The sequence below is a fragment of the Sceloporus occidentalis genome, unplaced genomic scaffold, assembly GCF_023333645.1.
Source record: "Sceloporus occidentalis isolate IW3139 unplaced genomic scaffold, rSceOcc1.0.p SCAF_40, whole genome shotgun sequence".
NCBI lineage: Eukaryota > Metazoa > Chordata > Lepidosauria > Squamata > Phrynosomatidae > Sceloporus > Sceloporus occidentalis.
This window is the reverse complement of record NW_028317020.1, coordinates 6,698,076-6,723,983: the sequence shown is the minus strand read 5'-3', so window position 1 is coordinate 6,723,983 and position 25,908 is coordinate 6,698,076. Positions and strand designations below refer to the sequence as shown.

General features: G+C 40.4%; 3 protein-coding genes across 4 annotated transcripts; 1 reads left to right on the top strand and 2 right to left on the bottom strand.

Moving 5' to 3' along the window:
- Nucleotides 1-1,081: 1,081 nt before the first annotated feature.
- On the bottom strand, nt 1,082-3,555 carry LOC149290284 (E3 ubiquitin-protein ligase RNF185). Of its 2 annotated transcripts, XM_089489619.1 has the most exons (6): nt 3,386-3,555; nt 3,161-3,179; nt 2,662-2,774; nt 2,498-2,552; nt 2,065-2,182; nt 1,082-1,179 (listed from the first exon to the last, which is right to left on the bottom strand). In XM_089489619.1, the coding sequence occupies exons 1-6, from the start codon at nt 3,553-3,555 to the stop codon at nt 1,082-1,084; spliced, it is 573 nt and encodes a 190-aa protein (XP_089345745.1). The 2 variants fall into 2 exon arrangements, with proteins under 2 accessions (XP_089345745.1, XP_089345746.1); XM_089489620.1 differs by lacking the exons at nt 2,498-2,552; nt 2,662-2,774.
- Nucleotides 3,556-5,596: 2,041 nt separating this feature from the next.
- On the top strand, nt 5,597-10,674 carry CUNH12orf43 (chromosome unknown C12orf43 homolog). Its single transcript, XM_089489472.1, has 7 exons — nt 5,597-5,690; nt 6,990-7,047; nt 7,122-7,220; nt 7,318-7,388; nt 9,439-9,529; nt 9,996-10,080; nt 10,669-10,674. Exons 1-7 carry the CDS (start codon nt 5,597-5,599, stop codon nt 10,672-10,674), a joined length of 504 nt encoding a protein of 167 aa, XP_089345598.1.
- A 133-nt stretch (nt 10,675-10,807) lies between these two features.
- On the bottom strand, nt 10,808-25,327 carry HNF1A (HNF1 homeobox A). Its single transcript, XM_089489593.1, has 9 exons — nt 25,008-25,327; nt 17,200-17,399; nt 15,327-15,513; nt 13,569-13,774; nt 13,172-13,486; nt 12,142-12,330; nt 11,615-11,740; nt 11,374-11,484; nt 10,808-10,935 (listed from the first exon to the last, which is right to left on the bottom strand). Exons 1-9 carry the CDS (start codon nt 25,325-25,327, stop codon nt 10,808-10,810), a joined length of 1,782 nt encoding a protein of 593 aa, XP_089345719.1.
- Between the last annotated feature and the right edge of the window lie 581 nt (nt 25,328-25,908).

Genomic DNA, 25,908 nt, shown 5'->3' with positions numbered 1-25,908 from the left:
ACTCTGACTTCACTCTATATTACACGGTAGTGAGCTTCTGTTCCTGGAACAGTTTGGCTGGCCCTTTATAATGCATAGTTAAATAGCGAGAATTCTTCAAAGTATCCACCATCCACTAAATTATGCATTATTTGGGATAGATCAGCCTTTCTTGCAGGAGAACCCTGACAGTGCTGGTCCTTTCACAGTGACGCGGCAACCTCTCCATTTATTGAATAAACCCCTTTGTGTTCCACACACACATAGCCCAAACACAACATTCTCTATAATGACGTGTATACATACAAGTTCAGACAGGCAAGTATTTCCATTTAAAAAGTACAATTTAATTATTGTAAATCTCATAAAATTGAGGAATCATCACTGTTCCACGCCCAGGTCCAGATCACACTTAGCGGAGGGTACAAGAGACCCCCATAAGCTCCCCTTCCTCCACACGACCCAAGATTTTAATTTTAATTGTCACTGGATTCTGTGTTCTAACACTGCTCTCCCTAGTGTGACTAGCACTCATGGGCTGCGCTCCTCAATATTCTCCCCTGGAAAAATCTGCAGCATTGTCCTTTTCTTCAAGCCCGTGCTTTACAGTAAACTGCCCTTAACATTCTGTACTTAACGGCATCCCGCAGTTTCTTTTCCTGTTGCCCTCAATGCAGCACTTTTTACACTGCTTTCCACCTGGATCCTCCTTTGCTCTTTGGCATCCAGTCATTGTGCCTTTTGCTCCAAACAATTCATGATTACATTGTCCATGCATCTGATGTTCTCTCTGTCCCAGCCACGTCTTACCAAAACATAATGTCCCCCCCCCCCCATGTCCTATCTCTCCCACCATATCCCATGCTGTTACACTACAAGCTCCCTCCCGTACATCTCGATCAGACACAATAATACTTTTTTTCCCCCTCAGCTCTCTGAACATCAGTGTACCCCTTTCTTTTGTTATATAAACTGTGCCGAACAGCAGAATTTTGACTGTAATGCAACAAGAGAGGTCAGAATCCAGGATACGATGGCGCAAGGGCAGGAGTCCAACTTGTGAAGAGATTCAGTCCGTAATGCAGTTCACAGGGAGATGGCTTCAAGCAATCAGCAGCCAGAACATAATGACCAAGGCAACGAAGAGAAAGAGGCGAGAAAGGAACTGCTCGTCCACATATTGAGGGGTTCCGGGGACTGCTAAGAGATAACATACAGTTGGTAAACAGAAGGTGGCTTATCTGAGCAGTAAAGATATGTTATAAATCATCATCTGCAACAGAAAAAAAATAAGCAGATAGATCAAGGACAAAGCAAATATTAGAAGCGGAAAGGGAAATGCACGGGCATACAAGTGTAGGAGGACAAGGAGAGAGAATACTTCTACGGGGAAGAAAGCATTACAGTGAAGCTAGATAAAGCCACAGTTAATGCAAACAAAGTATTAATAGCATTTTTAGATGTATAGTCCAATGTTAAGTATCAATAACTTAAATACTAATACTTAAACTAATATTAATAAGTTTAAATTATTAAACTTTTTGATGGGAAAAAGGTTTTCTTAGAAAGTGTCTTGAATTTCCTAATTTCCTGGAAGATTACTTTAATTATTTTAATGATATTAATTTTAATATTATATTTAATTATTATTAATCAGCAGGTCCTACTCCTCATGAATAGGTCCTTGCGTTCGTTGAGAATGCGAGGCATCCAATCATCATGGAAGTCTCCTGTGATCTTACAGGGCTAACAGCATGGGTTTGGTTAAATGACGGCTTCAGGTGCAGTTTATGGTGATCCAGCCTGCCGCTAAATAACTTATTTTCTTTTTTCACTTTACTGAGGCTGCTGATTGGTTGCCGCTACTGTCTTTATGTCATGAAGGTTTTACTGGGTTAATATAATGCTGCACAGGTTATGAGCGATAGTGAATGTGCATGAAAGGCATTATAGAAGACCAGACACCATGCGCTCCACACAAAAATAACCCCCCCCCCAAAAAAAAGGTCAGACGAACAGCAGCTAGAGACAGACAGAAACGACCATAGTGAGTTGTCTTATAGACAGATCTTTTTGAAAACATACCTGGCGGTGGACGGCCATCATTGATATTAAATGCCGTGGCAAATATTCCGAATGGAAATGCCCCGATACCAAAGGACATCTGGAACCCTCCATCTCCAAATCCAAAACCCTGGAAACCCTGCACAAAACAAGAAGATTTCATAATCAAACTGCTAAACGGGGAACAATATTGACATTTATAGTTTAGGGTTTATAGAGAGGGGTGAAACCAGCGTATAAAACAGGAAATTGGCGATCAAATGTTTCTAGTTATAAAATGAATGACAGGAAGCATTGTCCCAGCCAACTTGTTAGCGGTGTAATTAGTACATCCCAAGGGCAGCTTGTTACGTGATAATTTGCAAGTCCCGGGAGCATCTGCAGAATTTCAGGTGCGGAGCAATCATTTCATCATGTGACTCAGACACGCTGTAACAGTGCCACCTGCACTCACCCCTCTGTTTTCTGGTTCTGGTCTTTGCCCTTGAGGCCTTGGTGGAGTCTTCTCTCTGTTACATGAGAAGAGGTGTGTAATATTATACAGTGTCAACAGCATATGTTACAACAAAGCTGATCCTGGAATTCAAATAAAAATCATTACAGCCCTACATCTCTCACCTGGGGTCTTCCTGTCCGGTGCTTCCTCTCCCATACAGGGGGATGACTTTATCACGACTGATCCCCGCTTTGCAGACTGGGCAAACTTGGCGGTTAGGTCGTGTTTCCAGCCACTGAGAAAGAAGCATTTTATTTATTGATTGATATAGTGCCACCATTTTCTGCAGTTCTGTACAATGTGAAAAAAATATATTAATGCCCATTTGTCTAACTATACTGCACATCAATAAAAATCACAATTGACCATGTGCAGGTAGTGCCTATAATAAAAGACAGCTTCTACAGAGAAAGTAAAGTATAGAAAGGTAAAGTGCATCAGCATCCACAGAGAAAGAAACTAGAAAACACAAGTCAGATCGCTCCAAGCACACAGTGCAGCCGATAAAAGGACCAATATCCCCCAGCTATTCAAAATATAATATCCAGACATGACTTATTTACCACTCGCTTAAATAAGTGCATAAATACGCATAAAGTATATATTAATGATACAACTCACCTGGTGCAAACATGGCCAGCTACAAGGGAGACAGGCAATTGCGGGAAAAATAAAAATAATGCAGAAATTAGGAAAATCATTATAATGTATATTTTATGACACAACTAATATCTACTTTAATTGCAGCTCCTCTCAGGATGTTCCCATATATGCAAAAAAAACCTCCCTGACAAACTTTTAATCCCCAATTTATTTCCCTGACATCTCCCCTCCCTGAATACTTACCAGAACAGGTGGCCACAAAGGCTAATCACGGCATCCTTAGCGGTATCAAGACATATGTTGCACTCAAACGTGCTGTCCTGGCTGGCGCCCTCGCCGTTGCTGCTGCCACTTGCTCCGCCGGGGCTGGAGTTCTCCGCAGATGCAGAGGGAGCCGGTCCTGCACTTGCCATTTTAGCCAGTGGGTCCGCAGGAAAAGAGAATCGAGTCCAAACTAAAGACCTGCCAGATAGATGAAAAAGTAACGTAAGCAGCAGAAATAACGGTAATGATAGAAAAATTTAAAATGATATAATCACAGCCCAAACTTACCAACTGCTGCCCTGCGAGTGCTCTAGTGAAGCTGCATCCGCTGCAGTAACCGTATGTTAGCGTCTCTAGAAGAGTAGGCTGAGCTTTTTGAGCAAGTTGCTTTTTCACTCTGTTACATCATGTCCCCATAGAGTAAACCGCTGACAGGTGGGAAAGGAACCTGCAATGACGCACATAGCCCAACCTTAGTGGGGTCTGTTACACCATGACTCCTTGCATGTATGGAGAAGAGAATGGGGGATAACGGAAGAGGAAAGGATATAGAAATGGGTAGGATCACAGAGCAGCGCCAGAACGAAAGAAACCTGAGAGGCAACACGTCCCTACAGTGCAAATAATCATATTTACCTGTCTGCAATTGCCCCTCCTGGGTGCACATTTTACCTGTCTAATCCCCTTCCCATAGGGACAGCTATACCTCACAGCTGGTAATGCCTGCCCAAGGTCAGTAACACATTCACATATAGGCAAGAACTGAGAATACCGGTTAGGCGAGTCAAATATGCAGAATAGAAGACCCAGGTCACGCAATAACAGGCAGCTTGTCTAATACTGTCCACGTCACAATAAACTCGGTTCATGTAAGAGCAATCTAGACCCGGGATAACGCTTACTACACTACACAGGCAGACACTAGATGGTATAGAAACGCTGCACGTTTACACACAACACAGACTGTAGAAACCCGGCACACTCCCGGCCCCAGGAATCCAAGTCTGCCCGATTTCTACTGCCTCAAAATGTATATTTTTACGAAACAGACAAAACGTACACTATAAACAATGAAAACGCCATCATGTTACGCTATTTTTTTTAGCAAATGATTAAACGGCATATTTTTACTGCAGAAATGCAAAGCACGTCGAACTCGCTTATCTTTTATTAATACAGCGCCTCTTATTCAGAGGGTCTGCCAAGACCGGGACCGACAGACTTGGATAAAGCGACGTATTCCATAGAGAAGCCCTGTGCGCAACTTCATAATCTAGTAATACCAAATAACAAATATATTACCAACTATCCTTAATATAATTATTCTAACCAACAGAAGAATAGCTCAATAGCAAATATTCCATAAAACAAGCACATATATTGTTTATTGTTTTATATAGCACCATCATATTCCATAGCGCCGTACAACGGGCACACAGGACATAACAAGTAGTATATAACATAAGAATAGGTAAGCAGGGCATATACAAACTACTAGAGTGTAAACTCTGCTGGGTGTAGATACACACCTATAGTACCCAATCAAAATGTCTGGACTACTGTACTTACATTACCTGACTGTAAAGCACCAAGTACACCGTTTAACACTTATAAGATACAATATACATATAGCTACATACTAGACAAGATTGTAGACGTTGGAAATGTGTTACGCAATTCCGTATCATGGCGTCACTTAATGAAGCGCAATTAATTAGTTAACTCCATGAATTGGATTATATACCATATGTCAGCCAAGGGTGTTACATAAATGCTGATTACTACAGACGTGTACTCAGCGCCACACACATCCAGGCCGCGGAAAGGAAGAGATTTACAAAGTACAACTTTTAGAGGGAAGCTGTAGAGAAACGGGTATTAAACGCAAAGTGTACGTCCTCCCCGGCTATCATAACCTGCCCGGGGTGAACTTTGAACAGGGTGGACCCGGTATGTCTGCTCGGTGTCAGCGGACACTTTGTGTTATCGCCCTAAGTTTCACTGGACCGGAGGGGTGTGTAAACATGGCCGCAGACCTCCCTTACCGCTCACCTTCCACTTGCCGTTCTTTACCATAACCAGCTCTACGGATCTCGGTAAGCCTAATACCCGTCAACGTCACGTCCGGCCGTGGAAACAACTACAAGCACCATGATGCTGCACGCCGCTATCACGTGACTCCCCCGCAACATGGCGGCGCCCAGGAAAACCTCGCCAGACTCTGACTCCGACAGCAGCGACGAGGATTTAGAACGTTTCCGCGAGGCAGCCTGGGAGCCACCGGGTGAGGGGCATGAGAAAGCGTTAATTGGGGTGACTGAGGGTTTATAGCATTAGGGCATTTGACAATAATACTAAACCCTGAAACCATAATGAAGGCTTGCAATATGACTACACGCCTTGTATATTAAAGGGATTGTGTACCACACGGCTAAAATGTGTATTTGTTTGTCAAAATGTTCTAATTATTTGCTAGTTTCCTTTTAGTAACATACTTCGAAAATGGTTTATATGAAATCCATTTGTAGCCGGAGTATACTGTCTGCTAAACAGTTAAATAGGTCTAAAGTGGACAGGAGCAGAAAAGAGAACTTCCCCTATGTGGACACTTAGAGCCATGCAGCAGGTGTAGTCAGACTACCTATACGAAGTCACTTCACTTCTCAGCCTTTTGGCTAAGGTCAAGTGAGTCCATGTGGTCTTGAGCCCAATAGTGAGTGGAGCCCCACGGCATGGGTGTGCACGAGAATTAGCACTGTGTAGCCGGGGCCCAGTTTTTATTTATTTATATACACTTGCACCAAGCACTTCTGTCCCCTCTTGCACTTTTATTTCCCCCCTTACTGCCCTCGTGGCATGATTTGTGCCAATCATCTGTGATTGGCACAAATGTATGATCTGGAGGAACCTCAAAAACTGCAGGGCCCTGGTGTAAATATATTGCCCTGGGGCACCCAACTTAACCAAACAACATGCAAGTTCCAGCTTTGCCCCAAGCAGCTTATCAGTGCCCCCAAACAGCCTATGCCATATTTGCTCCAACTTGACAGTGCCCTAATACAGTGCAATCTTTGCCTTTCCCTCCAACATACACGATGGCACACGTATGTAAACTGACAAATTTACACATGCTAACACGTCCTTATACACCCGCGCTTGCATTGACACCTTTATACCCCCTTGCTCGCATTGACACCCTTATACACCCGTGCTCGCATTCACACCCTTATACACCCACGGTCGCATTCACACCCTTATATACATATACATAGACATGTATGGTTGCGTGTCACATAATGCAGGAAGTGCTTTACATGAGCTAGTCAGCAACATGTGCAAGCTGTTGTGGTCACACTAGGTCCAAGGTGTAACATCTTCTGTGTGGCGTATAGAAGTTGGTGAGGGATTGAGCTATATCTATAATACAGCCACTGATGTATCATCACAGATTAGATTGATTTTGGGATGTCTTTTCTTTAAACTTTGATATGTCTTTCATATTTCTAAAGTTCAATTCATTTTAAATATGAACCATGAGGTATAAGGAATTGAGTCATAATGGACATGTTGCTTTTTGTTACAGGTGTGAAATCATTTCAACATAAGCAGGATGCTGTTGCTCCAGCTATACCTAGTCTTCGGTAAGTGGTATAGTTCAGACTTTAGAATGGAGACAATTGTTGTATGCATGCTTTAAACCTTGATTTCTCTTCAGTGTTCATGCTGACTGCCATGATCATGATGGGAATGAGCTGCAGACCACGCCTGAATTTCGATCACACGTAGCCAAAAAACTTACTGCCATCCTGGACAGGTAAGCCAATGCATTTGGTTTTTCCTAGGCCAGGGTGTGGGCCAAGGTATACTTTTGTGGACAGTTCATCGTATTATTATTACTAATCTTCTTTTAGCTCCATCAAAGAAATCCCAGCGACCAGTATGCTTCAGAATAAGTCTGTAACAGTTACTGACGAGGGTGATGGTGAGTAGAACAATGCTAGTTGTTTATAATCCCACCCTGTTTGGTAATAGGTAACATTTTCCACATCCACAAATATTCTGTCTAAATAGGATAATTTAATTGCCACAGCATTGTGCCTTTTGGGGTCTATTCACTAAAGGAGGTGTCAGGAGAGTTGTGGTTTCAACGTCCTCATCTCACTATTCATTATAAAGGCCCAATGCTAGCAAGTTTCCGGGTGAGAAAAGTTGGAAGATCTCTTACTGATTTAAACATACATTATATAGGGCATAGGACTTCATAATGTATTGTGAAGTCAAGCAGTGGAAACTCCCACTTGTCCTGTCAACTATTTACCCTCTTTTAGTGAATAAACCCCTTTGTCTAACATGAAAATAAGGGGATTATGCATTGCCACCTTTTTATATATTTCTGTGTGGGGCTATTTTCCTTTAAGAAATATAAACACTGTTGCTTTTTGTTTCTTTTACTTTTCTATACAAATTGTAACACAAAAAAATAAAATGTCAACTGGAAGTTCTATGCAATACTCCTGAAGGTGTTAAAGGGGCTTTCCATCCATCGTATGCACTTTAATGCATTTGCCCCTTTCCACACCCTCAGCTAAATGCTGTCCAGGAGATGTGTTTGGTGTGTGATATACTAATTTCCAGTCAGCTCTACAGCTGCATGCAGGGGACTGTGCACATCTATAGAGTCCTCCCATTGATTTCAGTAGGAAGATTTTCCTGTCACTGATTGGCTGCTTGAAGCAGCCAATCGGTGGCAAGTATTATCCGACCATGGAGAAGAAGTGCAGCGGAACTGCAATTTCCATGTCAATGAAGTGCTTTATTAATGTTAATACACATTATTCAATAGTGGGGTGTTAGGGACATTAATATGTCACTTTAAACAGAATCAAAATGTCAATGTGTTCTGGTGATGCATGAGAAATAAGCAGACATTAAGAAAATATTTGATGTAGAGACACGTAAGCTGTCAGGACCTCAAAGGTCTCTTCTTCAGATTGAATCTTTGTGGCCATCATCAACCACTTCATTGTACGGCTTAGCCTGTGGATGATGAGCACATTTTCACAATGTGCTGTAACAAGGAGACTGCTGACTAAATCCCTGTTTTCCAGTATTCACAATACTGCAATGCTTTTTAATTGTAGTATAGCATAAAAAGACATCTGAGCCAATGCAATTTATACTGAAATCGGCACCCCTGAGAAATGACAGTTTAATGAATCCTTCAATCTCTTTTCATGCTTAGTAAACCTTAGTAGGGATAACAAAGAAAAGCATGGTAGTGTGTGTCCATTTGCACACTTCGCCTTACTCTCCTGCAAGAATCCAAATAGTCAGCGGAGGACACATGAACACCTCAGTGGAGAACTCAGTCACCAGTTATATTTAGCTGCTGAATATCATGATCTCTGGTCACCCAGTGGAAAATTATAGCCAAAATAAACTTGGGCATCTCACAAAAGATACCACTCGACTTTTAACTGTAGTTCAAATCCAACGTATAAACACAATTTGTCCTGAAAGTCTAACATTCCTTTTTCGTAATACCACCACCACTTTAGTGTAGACATCTCATTTTCTCTCAAATTGAGATTTCCTTCTCTCTCATTCATCACCCAAATGTATTGCACGTTCTCAGTGATTTCTTAGCATCTTAGTATTTTAGCAAACTTTTTGACTGCCTTTTTTACAGTTGACCGTGGAATATCTCGCAGGGATGAAATCTCACAAACTGACTTATTGCAAAGGTGGTATCCTATCACAGTACCACGCTTCAATTTACAGACCTCTTCAGAACAACCCATTTTTATCATAAATGTTTATAAATGCAGACTGCGTGGCTAGGTGTCTGATTTTATACACCTGTGGTAAAGGGTCTGATTGAGTTAAATAATTAAGAGGTTTGTCCCAATACTTTTTCCATATAATGTGCATATATATATATATGTATGGATGTTTGCCCTCTCCGGTGTAGGTACTGTTTCCCCTTTGTTGGGGTGAGGAGATATCATTTGTTTCTCTCCTATATTTTTCAGGCTTCCGTCTGTTCTGTACATCTGTGCCCGGGGACATGGGCACTGTGACGCCGGCCACAAATTCCAGGCGCAAAATGGTTTCATCTAGCAGGTAAGGTGGATGGAACCTACCCTAAGCGATCATATTCGTGGCAGACACCCCATCTTTTGAGTAAAAATAAATAAATATATATATCCTATAGTTTATCAGCAGTGGTGCCCAATATTACACATCTCACCCTCACTGTATATGAACAATTCCAACACAAATTGCCATTTGGCTCTAGCTTTACCATTCTTGTCTTCCCTGTATTGTCTATATTCATTTATGTTTGAGCACATTTATTGTAATACCTCAATCGAGATGTGGTAAACATTCTGTATGTATATGTATCTTGATCGTGGAGTTTTTGTACAAAGCATTGCAGTGGAAAGGCACACTCGAGAAACATAAATAAAATATTTCTTTTTAAGACATGTTTGTGTGTGTTATTGCTGTGCTTGAGTTTGGACACTTGGGGTTATTTCAGCCTGACTCATATAATTGTACTATTATTTTATTTCTGTCCTTTTCACAGTGAGGATAGCGAAGAGGAGGAGCGGAGGTGCCGTGAAGCAGCGGTGTCAGGCAGTGACATCTTAAGAAACAGTGCATTGCAGCAGGTGCATTTGAGAACCTCAGACAGCACCGACAGCAGCCAGCCATGCGCAAAAAAACACAAGAAGAAGAAGAAACAAAAGAAAGATGACCATGAGGAGGGAGAAGAGGACAGGTTAGGGACCACACTTCAGGCAGAGCCAGAGAATAATGGACAAAGTATGAAGAAGAAAAAGAAAAAGACAAAAGAAATACTTGAGGAGGAAGAGGCACAAAACATAGAAGAGAACAGACTTCAAATTGAGACAGAGAGCAATGGACAAAGTTCGAAAAAGAAGAAGAAAAAGCAGAAAGTAGATATGTAACATTACACTGGGCTTCAAAGCAAGTTGGCGGAAACTGGAAATCTTTGAGGACTCGCCCTCCATTTCAGAACTGGTCTGGGAGAAAATGTAGTGAACCATAAATTCAGATTTTTTTATATTATATCCAAATCAATAGAAAGCAACACATTAGTTAAAATATCCACAATATGAAAGTGTCCCGCCTTTGCGTGTCAGCATTGGCTCCATGTGTCCTGCCATATTGCGACAGGGGTTGCTCCAGGAGTTCTGCCCATCCAGGTTACCTCCTATATGTTCATACCATCTTAGTATTAGCTAATACAATAATGTAGCGAGTAATGTCCCTTAATATATATATAAAAAAAAAATGTCCAGCAGAGTTCCTTCCATTGAGTCCAGATAGTAGTGGCAATTAGAACACAAGTGTAGTTCATGGAGGTCACCGGTGTCATTGCGAGGAAGATGCCATCTGTGTGGAAATAAAACTGTCGATGGAGCCATGTGAGGGGGACAGGAGGTGACCGTGACTCTCAGGGGTACTTGCATTCTGGTAATGTACCATGTTAGCAGAGGACACTGCATGGGAAAGAATATTGCATTATTCAAAATAACAACTAGTGATCCAATCCCAATAAAATAAGTATGTATATTTTAAATATTGAGTATCTAAGGTTAGTTATTTATACTGACCCACAAAGGAGAATAGTCAGAGCTACTCCCATATTCTTTATTGATCTTTAGTGATTAGGTCTTGTGTTTAGTGATATATTAATAAAATATAAATGAAGCAATCAGGGTACAATAGCACCCGTTCTTGACGTCAACAGTGCATGTTGCCTACTTTGGATCGTGTAGTAAAGTACATCACTACTACACTACATGTATACCACAATGGATATAAAAAACAAAAAACGCAAACACTAAATGCTTGGAAATGAAACATGGAATTATAGCAAATATGTATATATTAAAAGGCAGCAACCACTTTTTTTTTTTATTGTCCCCACTTCTTACCAGCTGGACTGGAGGAGAGTCTGTGGTTGGCAGAAAGGTGCAAGATGGCAGAGTCCTGACTCTGGAGCTGGGATCCCTGAGAATCTCCCTGTATAGTAGAACGTAGGATAGAAACATGAGGTGTTACATTGTTACCATGTTTTAACACTGACCTTTTACTTATAGACATATGGTATAACAAAATTAATGTAACATTCTTTTCTGCTTTAAACAAAAATGAGGGTTCATGTACTTGCTGCTCTTACCTGTTTAGTGGATGTCAAGCTTGTCAGAGCCCCTAAATTCGATGTGTCTGTAATTACCATAGTCTGTGGGAAGAAGCCAGCAGATGCATATTGGGCAACATCGGCCTTGTGGCTATAGATAGCTTGAGAGAAGAGAGGAGAGTCCATAATCTCGAGAAAGCGCTGATCTGAACGCGATTCACCCAACAAATTGACAAAAGATTAATTGTGTTCTTTAGCATGTAAACCAAATAAACCTTCACAGATCTTTTTTTTTGTGCCAATGAGGCAAACTTTACATGATTAAAGCATATTTAAGCACTCAGTAGTATTAAGAATTTTTTTTCCAATTAATTGTTATTGTGTAGTATTCTGCAGTCCAGGTGTAACAGCACCTGATGCAAGAGCTCCACTTGCGAAGCTGTGGACTTATTCTGACATACCATGTGCCTAATGATATCACCACGCTCATAAACCTATGCGTTACGTTTGCTGACCACATGGATTAAATAGTATTGGGACTCACATTACTTGGTTTTCTTACCATGGGGCGGCTGCAGCTGAGCCATTGTTGCCATGAAGGGGTTCTGTGTCATGTGACCCTGGACTTGTTGCACAATTGGCTGCTGGTGTGATGGGTGGAGTTGCTGGGAGAATTGAACTGGCTGCAATGTGGTCAAATTGGTGCCCACACTGTTAATGACTGGGACACTCTGAGCTTGGGATGTAAGACCTACAAAGAGAAAGTAGACTGGAATGAAAGCCCGATTGGTTTTTGAAACTGTAGCTCATCAATGATCCATTGTGCTACTACGCATCATTTAAGCATGAAGCGCAAATGTGTTATGGAGTGAAGATGGGCAAGGGAAATCAGAAGTGATAACAAAAGGGCTGCATGTAAGACTGTTTTATGTCCAGAGATAAGTAGAGGATGAGTACCTACAGGGACAAGAGCAGGAAATAAGAGAAAGTGGTATGCAGCAGGGTGGAGAATGATTAACTTGGGATAACGGCTAGTGGAGGAGAAAATAAGGAATGAGGGTCAACCACGGTATGGTAGCAAAACATCTAAGTATGGAAGGAGGATAAGGCTGTCAACTGATAACACAAAACAAAGACTTGCATATAAGAACACTTAGGCAGCTTGCACATATGCAGAGTATTATGCAGACTAGCCTTTTTCATGTCATTGTTCATTTATGTTTACTGTAACTGCTTGGTGCAATAATGCATGCCTTCAACCTTTTTTAATAAGTGAGTCCCCTATTCAAACAATACCTTACTTTAATAGGACCCTACCTACGCATGCATTATCGCACCAAGCAGTTACAGTAAACATGAATGAACAATTACACGAAAAAGGCTATATAAGGCTTCTCTCTGACAGTAATTCAACATTTTATATTCCAGTTATTTCCCCTATGATTATATGCAGGTAGCAACTGGCCAAGATACCGATGTAAAGGTAGGAGCAGATATAATAAGAGCATAATATAAAAAGAAATGGAGAAAATATAGTGAGACCAAATCATAGATTAGTGTTTGACTCATGTCTCCATGTAAATTGTCATTACCAATCACCAGCGTGGAGGAACCGGGATTGCTGAACGCCGGTCCAAGCGATGCGTCTGTTCCAATCGTCATGACGCTGGGAAGTGAAGCCATGATCAAGTTTTGTGTTTGACTGAGGGTGTGTTGTCCATGGTCCAGGTTATGCAGAGCAGTCAATGTGCTTACAGGTGGAAGAGAACCTCCTGATGCAGAAATTAACTTGCTGTCGCTGCCCATCAGATTGTGGCTGTGATCCAGGGTGGAGGGAGACATTCCGCCCTGACTGCTAACCATAGCGGTCCCTCGCTCACTGGATGATTCTTGAGCGTACCGGAGTCCTGATTAAAAAATTGAGTACGGTCACAGTGATAAATTAAAATGGAGTGGAAACTCTAAAAGAGCGAAAAGTGCACTACTTACCATGTCCCTTAGAATGAGAGATGTCATGAGCTGACAAGGAAGGTGTTGAACTCTGTCCATTGTAAGTGTCCATTGCCAGTTTGTGCCGAAAAGCCTCCTCCTTACGCCTATTGGCGAACCAGTTATATACGCGTACTTCTGTCACCAGATTTGAGCCCAATCCCTGGGCTTGGGAAGGCGAGACACCTCTTTGCAGACATTCGGCCCTTGGATCACAGAAGAAAAATGAGCTAGGGACAATGTTAATCCCAGGGTAAATATCTAATTTAGTATAGTTAGATTTAAACATAAAATCAACATGATAAAACTATACAATCTGCCAACTCTACTTGAAGTTATGCATTCATGTATTCGCATTTAGGAGCAACAAACTGGAGATAAGTAAGGTGTGGTACATCTGTTATAGCTCTGTGAATCACTTCTAATCCTTTAACTGCTCACCCTGTCTTCTTCATCCAATAATTTACAGTTCTTTTTTAGCTCATGTTGGTCACATGGTTTCAGTAGTGGGGAGGTGGTCCACCTGGGTGCCACTCATCAGGGGGGTGCCACCAAGCCGGCACCCCACAGTAACATCTGCAGCAGGAGGAGCAGGCTCGGTTGGGGAGATCAAGGATCTCCCTCTAACCGTCTTAAAGTCAATCAAGGGAGCGGGAGGTCTGTTAATGCAGACCTCCGATCCTGCTCCCTTGCGATGCATGCGGCAACTGATGCTGTGGGTCGGGATTTGATTGTAAGCTTGCGAGCAGGGCTCTCTCCACCAAATGTATCGGTTTGTCTTAGTCTGTCAATTCTTGTCTTGTCATATCCCTTGAATTTATGTATTGTATTAAGCGCTGCGTAAACTGTTGGCGCTATATAAATAAAAGATAATAATAATAATAATAATAATAATATCCCGGCGCACAACACTGAAGCCGCGCCCACTGCCTTCCGCACTCACTGCACCGGAAGGACACAGAAGAAGACGAGCCAAGAGGAAGAACGAAGAGGAGGAGGAAAAGGGACAGTGAGAGAGGAAAGGTAGGATAGTGGATTAGTAAGTGTGTGAGACAGATGTTATGCTGTAGTTTATGCTGAATGTTTATGAATTAATGTTTGTGAATGAGTCTGTGTGTGTGATAGCATGGATGTGTAAGTGTAGGGGGGGTAGCATGGCATAGAGAGGCTGAAATCACATTCCTATCATGCCCATGTTCCAGCATGTACTCGCTGCGTGGGCATGATAGGAGTGTGATTGCTGTTCGCAATTATATATAATATTGGTGTTGATTTTTTTGTCCAATTTTGGTGTGTTAACCACACTTTTATTAAAAGTAAGTAACACTTACAATAACAATATTAATATATATATATATATATATGGAATCTGTACCACCGTCAATGTTTGCCTCAGTGTATAATGATAACAGTTATCCTATACCACCGTCAGTTTGCCTCAGTATATAATAACAGTTACGCTGTACCACTGTCAATGTTTGCTTCAGTATATAATGATAGCAGTTATGCTGTACCACCGTCAATGTCTGTCTCAGTATATAATGATAACAGTTATGCTGTACCACAATCAATGTTTGCCTAACGATAGAAGCTATGCAGTTTTAAAGTGTGTGTGTGTGTGGGGGGGGGCACGTACAGGATCCGCCCCAGGTGCCAAATACTCTAGGTACGCCCCTGCATGGTTATTTTGTCCAGTCATTTTTCCATCTGTACGTTTGTTGTCTGTGTTTCAGTTTTATGGCCATCTTCACTATTTACCTGTTACATTCCTCCACCAGTGCCTCACGTTCCTCCTTGCTGGGATTCTTCTGCCGTTCATACGCCTGGAATAAGATATGCTGTGACGCCGGGCCCCATTTGAAACGGTTTCTTCTTAATTTTTTGCTTGGAGCTTCATCACAGGATATGTCATCTGTTAACATCCCCTGCCCTGCATGTGTGAATTCTGCCAACACAAACAGAGATTGGCATGCGAGTAAGTCTCCTAAACGGATCAGAATATGTTAGAACAAACATATTGATATACTGAACTGGGTACATATGTTGAAAATTCCATGCAAACTTCTAAACCTACCTCTATGGCTGCCGTCACCACCTGTCAGGGCATTCTAATCTCTTCCAGACTCATTAATAGGTCCAAACATAAACATTTAACTTGTCTTGTTCCCAATTTTATATAATCAAATAATTTTCCAAATAAGTTTAAAAACAAGCTAGCCATTACTGCCGGGTAAATTATACCTTTCACTGCAAGTTTGCTGAATGAGCTTTATCTCACTGGAATCTGCACCTGAAATAAGGTTAATGATCCTTATACTGGGGAAAAGTTTTTTTAATATAGTTGCTGTAACCTGTGTGCTCCCTCTTACTATTCGGTATTTATTTCTCATTGTGTATTTGGGACAAAATCTTGATTATGAATGAATGTAAGTTTGTTTAAGCAAGGCCCTCCTCACCTTTTGTTTCTGTAAGTCAAATTGTTATGTTATATACTACATGTTATGTCCTGTCTACCCATTGTACAGAGCTACGGAATTTGATGGCGCTATATAACACAAAAAATAATAATGTTCCCTGCTTTAGCCACAGACATTGGTCTTAACCTTGGCTGTATTCCAAGATGAACGAGCTCCATTTTGTAAATCCAGTTTGCTCTTGTTACAAGCAGAACATTGATGTATATAGTCAATGCTAAGGTCCAATTCTTATGCCTGGGTCTTTTCAACATCGCTATAGCAGATCGGACTACTTGTTTCTTTGGTAACACCATGATAATGGTTTCTAAAGGATGAGCTGCATGCTATTAGATTTCTAGCTCATCTCTTAAACTGCTGGCCAGCTATACCGTATATATTTCTACATGAACCCTGAGAATGATTTTGACTCAGAAAACTGATGCAAGGTTTTGTTGTTTTCTTATTAGGTATGCAAATTGCATTTTTCTTCTGGTATTCTATGAGAATATTTGAATTGGAAAATGTTTATTTGAACCCCTTATGTTCATAATGCTGTTCCATGCCATCATGATTTTTGGTTTGCATTAAAACCATTCAAGACCGCATCGAGCAATTTGCTTATTACAGCAATCCCTGTGTTTATCTTTCTCTTTGTGTAAAAGTTTTTTTCTTTTTGTATGTTATTTTTTTGGTATAGGCTAAGGAGGTGCTTAGGAATATCATAGCGGGCTAGAGGTTTGTTTTAAGGCTACAAAAATCCAAAAACAACCCCATACATAATAATGTATCCCTTTGGATAGCCTGATCTGTTGTAATTACTGAATATTAGCATCCTCAGTGCAGTTTCTGATCTTTGCTGCAACATTTTTTTCTGCTTTGTTTTCCCTTATTATAGGTGATGGGTCAAATATACAAAAATGGTTTCTAAAGAAAGCCCTCCTTCCTTAAAAAAATATAATTTGTAGAGGTGTATTTACAATAAAGAAGGAGATTTATCTCTGAACAAACAGAAAAAATTTCAATATTAAGGGAGAGAAAAACCCTTCGATACAAAAGGGTTAATACTATATATCATTTTTTTTTTAAATTATATATGGAAGAAAAGCTTATTTTTTATATGTATATCAAATGTATTTTATATTCCTTCAGTGTAAGATATACTTTGCTATACTTACGTTTAGCAATTTCTCGCTGCTTGCCAACATACCAGGTGTACAGCGCTGCTCGCTTTTGTGTTTTCATGGGGGTACCTTTGTTGAGATGCTGGGAGAGGTGAGACTGGTTGAGCCCTGTGGTATCCACCACCTCTCGTTGTGGGATGTTGTGTTGCTGAAGGTAGGATTTCACCAGCTTGGCCACATGCCATGGGTCTTCCCTTCAATGCAAAGTAAGTGGTCTCCATGTTAATGCACTCACCAAACAAAGATGTGACTATCCTATAGATTATTATATGCGTTCCTGATCACAAAAGCAGTTGGATAAGGAATCAGAATAGCTATACTGGAAGAGGAAAAAATATACAGCTATGCTTTTTAAATCATTTTAAGATGCTCTGGAGAAATGGTTAAATGAAGTGAAACTGGTTACAAGCATCTTGAAAGACATGAAACAAACACAGAGACTTGCTAAATCCTGGCACAATCCAAATTTACTGGATGGTGTGCCCCAATATTTAACCAAACAAAGAAGAAAAAATTGTAATATGCAAATTAAAACCCATGCACTTTTGATATTTGATAACACAGGGCTCTCTAGATGTCCACTAAGACCTCAGAGTGTTTAAGGGTTAGGAGGGTATCATATAATAATGTTAAATCTTTTTTTCTTTTTGATGAATTTTCAGATATTCCCAATAACTTCTCAACTGGTGTCTCATTTCTCCAACAATCTAAATTATCCAGATTACCTAATAACCAGAGAGAGATGTTTAAAACACCTATATCACAAGAAGAGATCTCATCCTACTTAACAATAAAGCACCTGACACCAATGCCTACGCTAGTAAATACTTCAAAATTACTAAAACCAGAAATACCACCTTCAGCTCATTGTTCAACAAGATTTATTTACAAAACGATCCAGTCTGCTCTCTAGAGACTAAAACCATCCAGAAAAGTGTTTGGCTTTCTAATAAATCACCTACACCTCCCTAGAGGTCCCAGACACCAACCTCTCATCTCTATTGGATCTACCCCTACATCTCCTAGATCCCAAATCCATACAGGCGCTGTATAGTACTAAGATTCCAGCATCCGCTCACTATTTCTTCCATTCCTCAAAATATGCTATTCCAAATCCATTTCTAGAGTGAGCAAACACGGGGATAACATCTATACAGAGTTTTCCAGAAAAAAATACACAATCTCTCCAAATTCCCTAGTCTTCCAATCTTAGTTTGAATAATTTTGAAACAATGTAAACAGTCCACGTGATACAGCTACCTTATCTCTGCAGATTTAATCACAAGCATAAATTATTACTAAATTAGGTATTGTTTAACATATTGAGTCCAGCATGCCATTACATTTTTTGCTGATAACAAGGTGCATCAAAAATATATGTAAAAGCAAAAAAAGAATATCAAAAAGATACTGGAACGTGATACGGTTAAGTTCGGAACCCAAACTTTGTGTACAGATGAGTGTGGGCCCCATGAGTTGTTGGGAATGTTGTCAGCCAGGGGTCCCAAATGGCCTGGAACCTAGGCATATGACCTTGTATTTTTGCAGGGATTTCTCCATGAAGTTCCAAATGGTAGCCAGCCAGTCTTCTGGGGTAGGAACAGCTCCTTTCTGTTTTTTAGCTAGTGCTTGTGTAGTCGCTGCGCATAATCAGTGGACTAGCTGATTCTGGAGTTTGGTCAAATTGGGAGCTTCAGTATCCGAGGGAAAAGCGCCACTTGAGGATCAATACGTACATGGAGAATCCTACATATCAGATGGAACTCCAAAGGGAAGCCCCATCCCCACACGTCCAGCAAGCATGAAGATAGTCATCCCCTCAAGCATCAAGATAAATTCTCTGTAGCCTAGAAGGATTCATGTACCATCAAACTACAGTTTTATAGGACTGTTCTTTGACTGCAGTCAATGTGTGGATCAATCTAAAGGGGATTCCCAAGCTTCAAAAGATCTTTCTCTACGAAGAGCTATTTCCCAGTTGGAGAAGAAGTGAATGTTTTGTTTAATTAGGTGCGAATACAACTGGGATATGAGCCGAGGTACTCGTCTTCTCTGTATAAGCAAGCGTTCATAAATAGAATATTCAGGTATACCTCATTTGGTATTACTGTTTCTGTAAAGATCTCTGCTTCTGGTATGTTGTGTGATGCTCGCAGGCTTTCGAAAGAGCTCATTTTCCCATTATCCACCAAAGAGCCCACTGATGTCAGACCCACTCTCACTCACCATTGAAAGTCTGCTATTTGTGTAGCTGTATTTGTTGAAGCAACAGTATTTAGCGTTAGGACCCACCTACATTGGAGTACTTTTGCGTAGTGGTGGGCTTAGCATAATATGGCCATATAATGTGACTAAAGCTCCAATTTTGTCATCTTAGAAAGGTGTTTTTAAGTAGCTTTAAATGAGAGTTTATAACCTATTTGATGTGTGTGCGCTGATTTAGAGATTGTGTATGACTTTGGTCTTCAGCAGCACCCCCTTATAAATAATGCTAGTTCAGGTGAGTGCTTCCTTTTTGTATTTGTTTGTATTTGTTGAAGAGTATAGAATGGATTCTGGGCCGCAACACGAGTGTTACCAATCTCCCATTCTAATTTCTCATAGTTTGATCTCCTGAACAATTTGTCACCTGTCTCCAGCTGACAGGTGCAAGCCATTAAACAAACTGCTTGATAATGCTAACCATCAAAATTACTCTACTACAAAAAAAAATCCCCCCGCCCTCACACAGACAATAACAACATTCAAGCAGGTGTATGTAAAATGCTAACTCTGCACCCTTCTTTAACTATTCATGATCTTCTGAAAGCTGAATCAGTCTATTCTCAACACACTTTATGAAGAGATGTTTTATAAGATCTTACAGAGGGCTTTTGTCTCCCCCTCACACAGTTACTCAATTAGCACGACCCACTCCTCCTGCTGCCCTAAATTCATGTGCCCTCGGGCATATCAGCTACACTCTCTGGCAGTGTGGAGTAGTCCAATATTTTTGGAAAGCTGTACAGAGTTATGCTGTTTCACACTTGATTGATGCATACAAATACATTTAAATAATGTAAGTTCAATGAGAGGACCTTGTGCTGAGTAAGAAAACAAGAGTTCCTAAAAAATATGTTACATACAATATATACATACAATATATATTGTCCATGTGCAACAATTATCAATTATTCATGATTATCAGCAGAACCAAAATAAGGCGTATGTCCTAAGTGTCCACAATAAGAATGGGAAGTCCCTGTTTGGGACCAAAATCCATCTGCCTCCTCTCCTAATGTGCCTTTTTATAAAGGTCCTAAGAGTGTTTGGCGGATAGGAGTGCATCATGGTGATCCACAGCCTGGACATTCACAGCAATGTGTATATAAATAGAAGAATATGTTATATGTAATATATCAAGTGGTATACCAAAATACATTATTCATCTTTTAAACTCAACACAGAGTTACATAAATAGTTAGCAGAGCAGTAGGTCACAGTCACATAAAAGAATCACAGTAAAGCATTAATCACACCTCTACCCCCCCGAAAAAAATCTTACTTGTTCTATTAGAAAAATTGGGTGGTATGAGAACAGGTTATGCTTTGGGTTAATGCAATCCAAAATGTCTAGTTATAATTAAATGATAAATAGGCATTGGGCCATTTAAAATACTGCATGTTGGTATTCCTACAATCCTCTGGCATTCAATTGTATTAAGAGTATAGCATTCAAGCCTGGGGTCATACTGGTAATTTCATCTATTGTTTTCTTTCCTTACAATAGCATGTGAGGAACTTGAAAATCAGCCCAGAATATGGTGTTTTTATTGAAAAAAATGAATAGAAAGTTTACATTTTGTTTTAGACTGATTGGGTTTATTCCTGTGGGCATTTTTGACAGATTCATTTAAGAATTGTGTGTTTTACTTTAGAATATTTACAGTCATGTGAAAAAGAAAGTACACCTCTTTGAATTCTATGGTTTACCATATCAGGACATAAAAACAATCATCTGTTCTTCAGCAGCTCTAAAAATTAGATGAACAACAACATATGACATATTACACGGTGTCATGATTTATTCAACAAAATAAAGCCAAAGTGGAGAAGCCATGTGTTAAAAACTGCTCCCATAGGAATTAAGATGCTAAGTAGTAGACAAGTGCTGCTAATCAAACACCCTTGATTAATTGATCATCAGCAAAGGTGACCACCTCTATAACTGAATACATTGTTGCAGTTCTTTGGTCTGGCTACACAATTGTTTTTTTGCTTATTTTTTAAGCTTATTCATCATGAGCGCCCCTTTGTGACTTTCATTTGTCGATATCGGCATCTGGAGAGTGCTGTTCTAGGGTTGCGGCTGTGAGAGTAAACTTGGAAGGAGAGTATTTATTACATTTTTTATTCACTTTTATGCCCACAAATTATTATTGTTTCTGAATCACAGACACTTGTACTCTCACCACACTTTCTTTCTCATTAAGCATTGTATCAACATACCTGGTAGTGACATATGCATACTTTTCAATGATCTGTGCTTCTTCAGCAGGAAAGAATGCTAGAGTGGAGTAATATGCGGATGAGTGGTGATCTCGTGCCATGCTCTGCCCGCTATACTAACACATGTTTCAGCATGAAATTGCATGGGAGTCAGAACACCAACCCATTTCGGCCACTGAGCAGGACAGGAGGCCAAAAAGGCATTTCAGGACAGTAGCCAAATACATTAACCTAGGAAGTATATGTATGGAATGGGTCTAAGACATTTTGCTTATAAATGGAAAACAAAAAAAAAGCTAAAGTAGACTCCATAATTACATGGTGTCATTGAAAAGGATAGTCCCCTTTCTAAGCTCTGCAATCCGTTAAACAATATCCTTTTTTTTTTTCCAGCACCTTTGCGAAACAAATGCATGTTCTTATATTTTTCATGTATTGTAGCCCATGTGTGTGTAAGTTCCTTTATTGAGTGGTGTAGCTAAATGTAGCAGCGTTGAATGCTTCACTTTTTTTCAAAGTTAAGATTTAGAAGGAAATGTACTTCGTTGTGGCAGGTATGTGGAAGTCAGGAAATTTTTCTTAGAAAAAACAAATACTTTTATAGCAGTACTTAAATGAAGCATATAGCAGTTTTTTTCCAACTCTAGTTATATGTATACTACATCACGACTAGACTTCAGGTCTCTTTTTTCTGCATTGCCAAAGGTGAATGGCCAGACTTATTGAGAAGTGCCCAGATTTGAAGGTTCAGCTATTATTAGGCTGCTCCAAGATTTGCTACTCTCAATCTTTGCAGTTACAGAAGGAAATCAAATAAGTGATCTTTTCCGACAATACAAGGTCAGGTTTATCCAGGAGGATCCACAGGACATTTTTTTATATTCCCAGGCATTCCCTCCATTCTCGCCAAGATTCCAACCATGCCCTTTGAAGTCCTACTTTTCTCTTCTCCATATTATTATGTATTCCAAAAATGGCTGCTCTTTCTGTGCCTCTGCACCTGTAATATGTGTGGTTTATGTGCAAATAAGTGTGCAAACAGACAAAAAAAAACATTAGCCAAATTCTTCTGGTCACCTAGTCTATACATGACTTCTCCGTCACCTTTCCTACTTATCAGGCTGTGCCTATATAAAAACTTAATTCATAGGTTCTGAGTTTAGTTTGGTCAAGGTGACACACATTTCTTAGTTGACTACAGGATCACATTATATGCACACCTGTATGCACTCACACAGCAAGCACCCCATCCCCCATGCCATGTGTTGATTCACTTAGCTACTGATACCTGCTTATCTAAGCACAAAGTCCAAGTTGCAAGCAGCAAGCAAACAATAGTTGTTACGCAATGTGTGAGCGGAAAGTATCTATAAAAAAAAGCCCAGAGGGCTAGTGTGGCCCCGGGAAAAAAAATGATTGTAGATTAATTCCCAACATAACATAGACTAATAATTCATAAAGGTTTTAGAGGTAATAAGCTCTCCAAGTCATTAGTTTATAACAATTAAACAGGGCTGAACCTCAAGCAATTACATGAAACTGTTGTTATAAGAATGCAACAGGGCACAAAGACCCCCGTTTCCCCAGTGAAAATTCTGTGGTTCTGTGCTCTGTCAACATGAAGTATACGGTACATCTTTTTTTCCATGAGATATGGGAATATGACCATCTCCCCCAAATTTGGGGGAAAACCCAACATGCTACTTCTAATAAGCAACAAGAGTAACATGTGGGTTATACATTGTGAAGATGGATCCCTTTTTGTCTACACTGTCCAAATCTTTAGAACATCACAGAAGCAGTATCAGACCCAACCAAATACACCATGGTGAAGCTGATGCCCCTCAACCTCTTTCTCCATCCTTAGAGGTCATTTCTAAGGGCGTTTTCACCTCCCCTTTGTTCCGTGAACAATAAGTAACCCAGTTAGTTAGTTATCAACTCAGAGGAAACAAGAGGCTGGTTGATAATTTATAGCAGCACAACCAATTTAAATGGAAAGTTCATATGATGAGATTTCCATCAGAAGAGACCCAAATCGGCTACGCACCTTGTCTATGAACACTCTGTGCTGGTTGGCAGAGTAAGGCCTGGACTATAAAATTTAGCTGCTGGGATGATCAGCTAACAAGAACAAGAGCTGGATTTGGATGTTATTTCACTTGAAGGCAATGAAGGAGAAAGGTAAGAATGGGCTTTGGGATGGGCATTCCTACAATATGGGGCCTTTGTGTGTCTGCACAGAGGGACATTTACCTGGGATCCTGTCTCTGGAGAAAACCTCTACAAATTCCACAAAATATAATAAAATCACTATCCACCTAATTAGGATTGATATTTAATCAGGTATGTCCTCCTGCTTACATACTTTTTCCACAGCTGAGTGGACCTGGACCTTGTGGCATTTATTAAACATGCACACAGCAGAATATTGCCCTGTACCTTGTTACAGCACCTTAACATGTATATTGCATTACAACTTCAGTTCAAAGTAGCAATGGAGGGGTTAAGCAGAAGTTAATCATCACATAAGACAGGGGCCATTTGGTTTATAAATGCACAAATTATGGAGGACTTGGATAATTAGTAACCAGCTCAGGCCCCCTGAGTCCAGTGATTATCATAACCCACAGTATTACCAAGGCCAGAAACTGAAGACCCACATCACCATAAGAAGAGTGGGAGACATCAGCAAAGGCACCTCAAGAAGAAAATAATTCAAGCTGAATCCCAATAAGGCAAAACATTGAATGTAAATCAGGACAATCGACCTGGTCCAGGGGGATAAACAACGGGAAAAAACATCTTTAAGGAAAAAATATATCACGCAGGAGAACAATAAAGAAGGTTTATAAGTAACCATGGAATAGTAAAGAAATTTCCATTTAAAGAACAGGAGCTACAGAGCCCAGAAGAAAAAGGAAATAATTGTGAACTAGAGGATATGTTTTACATCCTCTCTGGTGCAGCAAGACAATGTTTGCGAGCAAAGGGGTCTATTCCATTCACTAATTTCCAGTATTCCGTAAGAACGTCATTGTCCATGGCTGAAGATTTGAATACACTAAATATAAAGGAGCTATTTCACTAGACACAAATCACATCTCACCTGGAAACAATTGGAGGCATACTTTTCTGAAAAGATTAAGAGCTGCTTGGGGGATGCAGGTAACGTTACATGGAAACATGGAAAAGGGAGACTCGCAAGAATTATTAGAAGGATCATTTAAAAAATAGACCAAAAGTTGGGAAAACAGAGAAAGAACATGCACGGCAAAGGTTATATAAAAGAGTGCAGCGGAAAAAGGTCTTACTGAAGGAGTCGCTCCACCACCGCCTTCTGATGAGCAGCTTCTTCAGGGCTCAGTCTTTCTAACTCCTTTATAATTGGTGGTGTAAAGTCCCCCCCATCCTCAGAACTTTCGTCTTCTGATATCTGAGGCTCTCCCAACCCATTAGGCAATTGCACACAGTGCTCCCCACCTTCCAAACTACTCATATCATTCAGCGGGTCTCTGGGGTATGAGTAATTGTCCCCATCAGTCAAAGCTTTGGTCAGAGCTTCCTTGGTGACCCCAGATTCCAGCAGAGCTTTTAAAAGCTCCTGTTGTAAGTAGCTGAGTCGAGACGCCATCCTGTTCCCTTTCTACCATCTCACCATCCTGCGGCAGTAACAGGGATAAGCAGGCGGGAGCCCATGCTCTACCCACCTTCTGTCTCCTCCTCCCCCCCAAAAAATACACTTGCTATGTGGCCGCAACCAGACTGGTCACCCCCTGAACAAGCTTCTCTGAGACATAGCAGATAAGGGACCCTTGCCTGTCTGTTTACATCACAGCAAAGCAAATCCTCTAAGGTTCATATTTATCCCTGCGCTTTGCAAGTTACTGAACTTTGGACCCCAACTCTGCACAAAGTGCACAAGTGAGAGAGGAGGGGAGAGCAAGGGAAGTGAGGGAAAGAAAAGGATAAGAGTAAAGTCATGAAAGCTTAAAACAGGTGAAGTGACACCGTGACACCAAATAAATGTAAGAAGGGAGACCTCGCCAGAAATTATTGAATACCCTAATTCCTACGTGCCTTGATAACGGGATATATATATAATTATCAAGATACATAACAATCATATATATATATATATATATATATATATATATATATATATATATATATATATATATATATGGTTAATAAAGATAAAGGTGACCTTTTTGT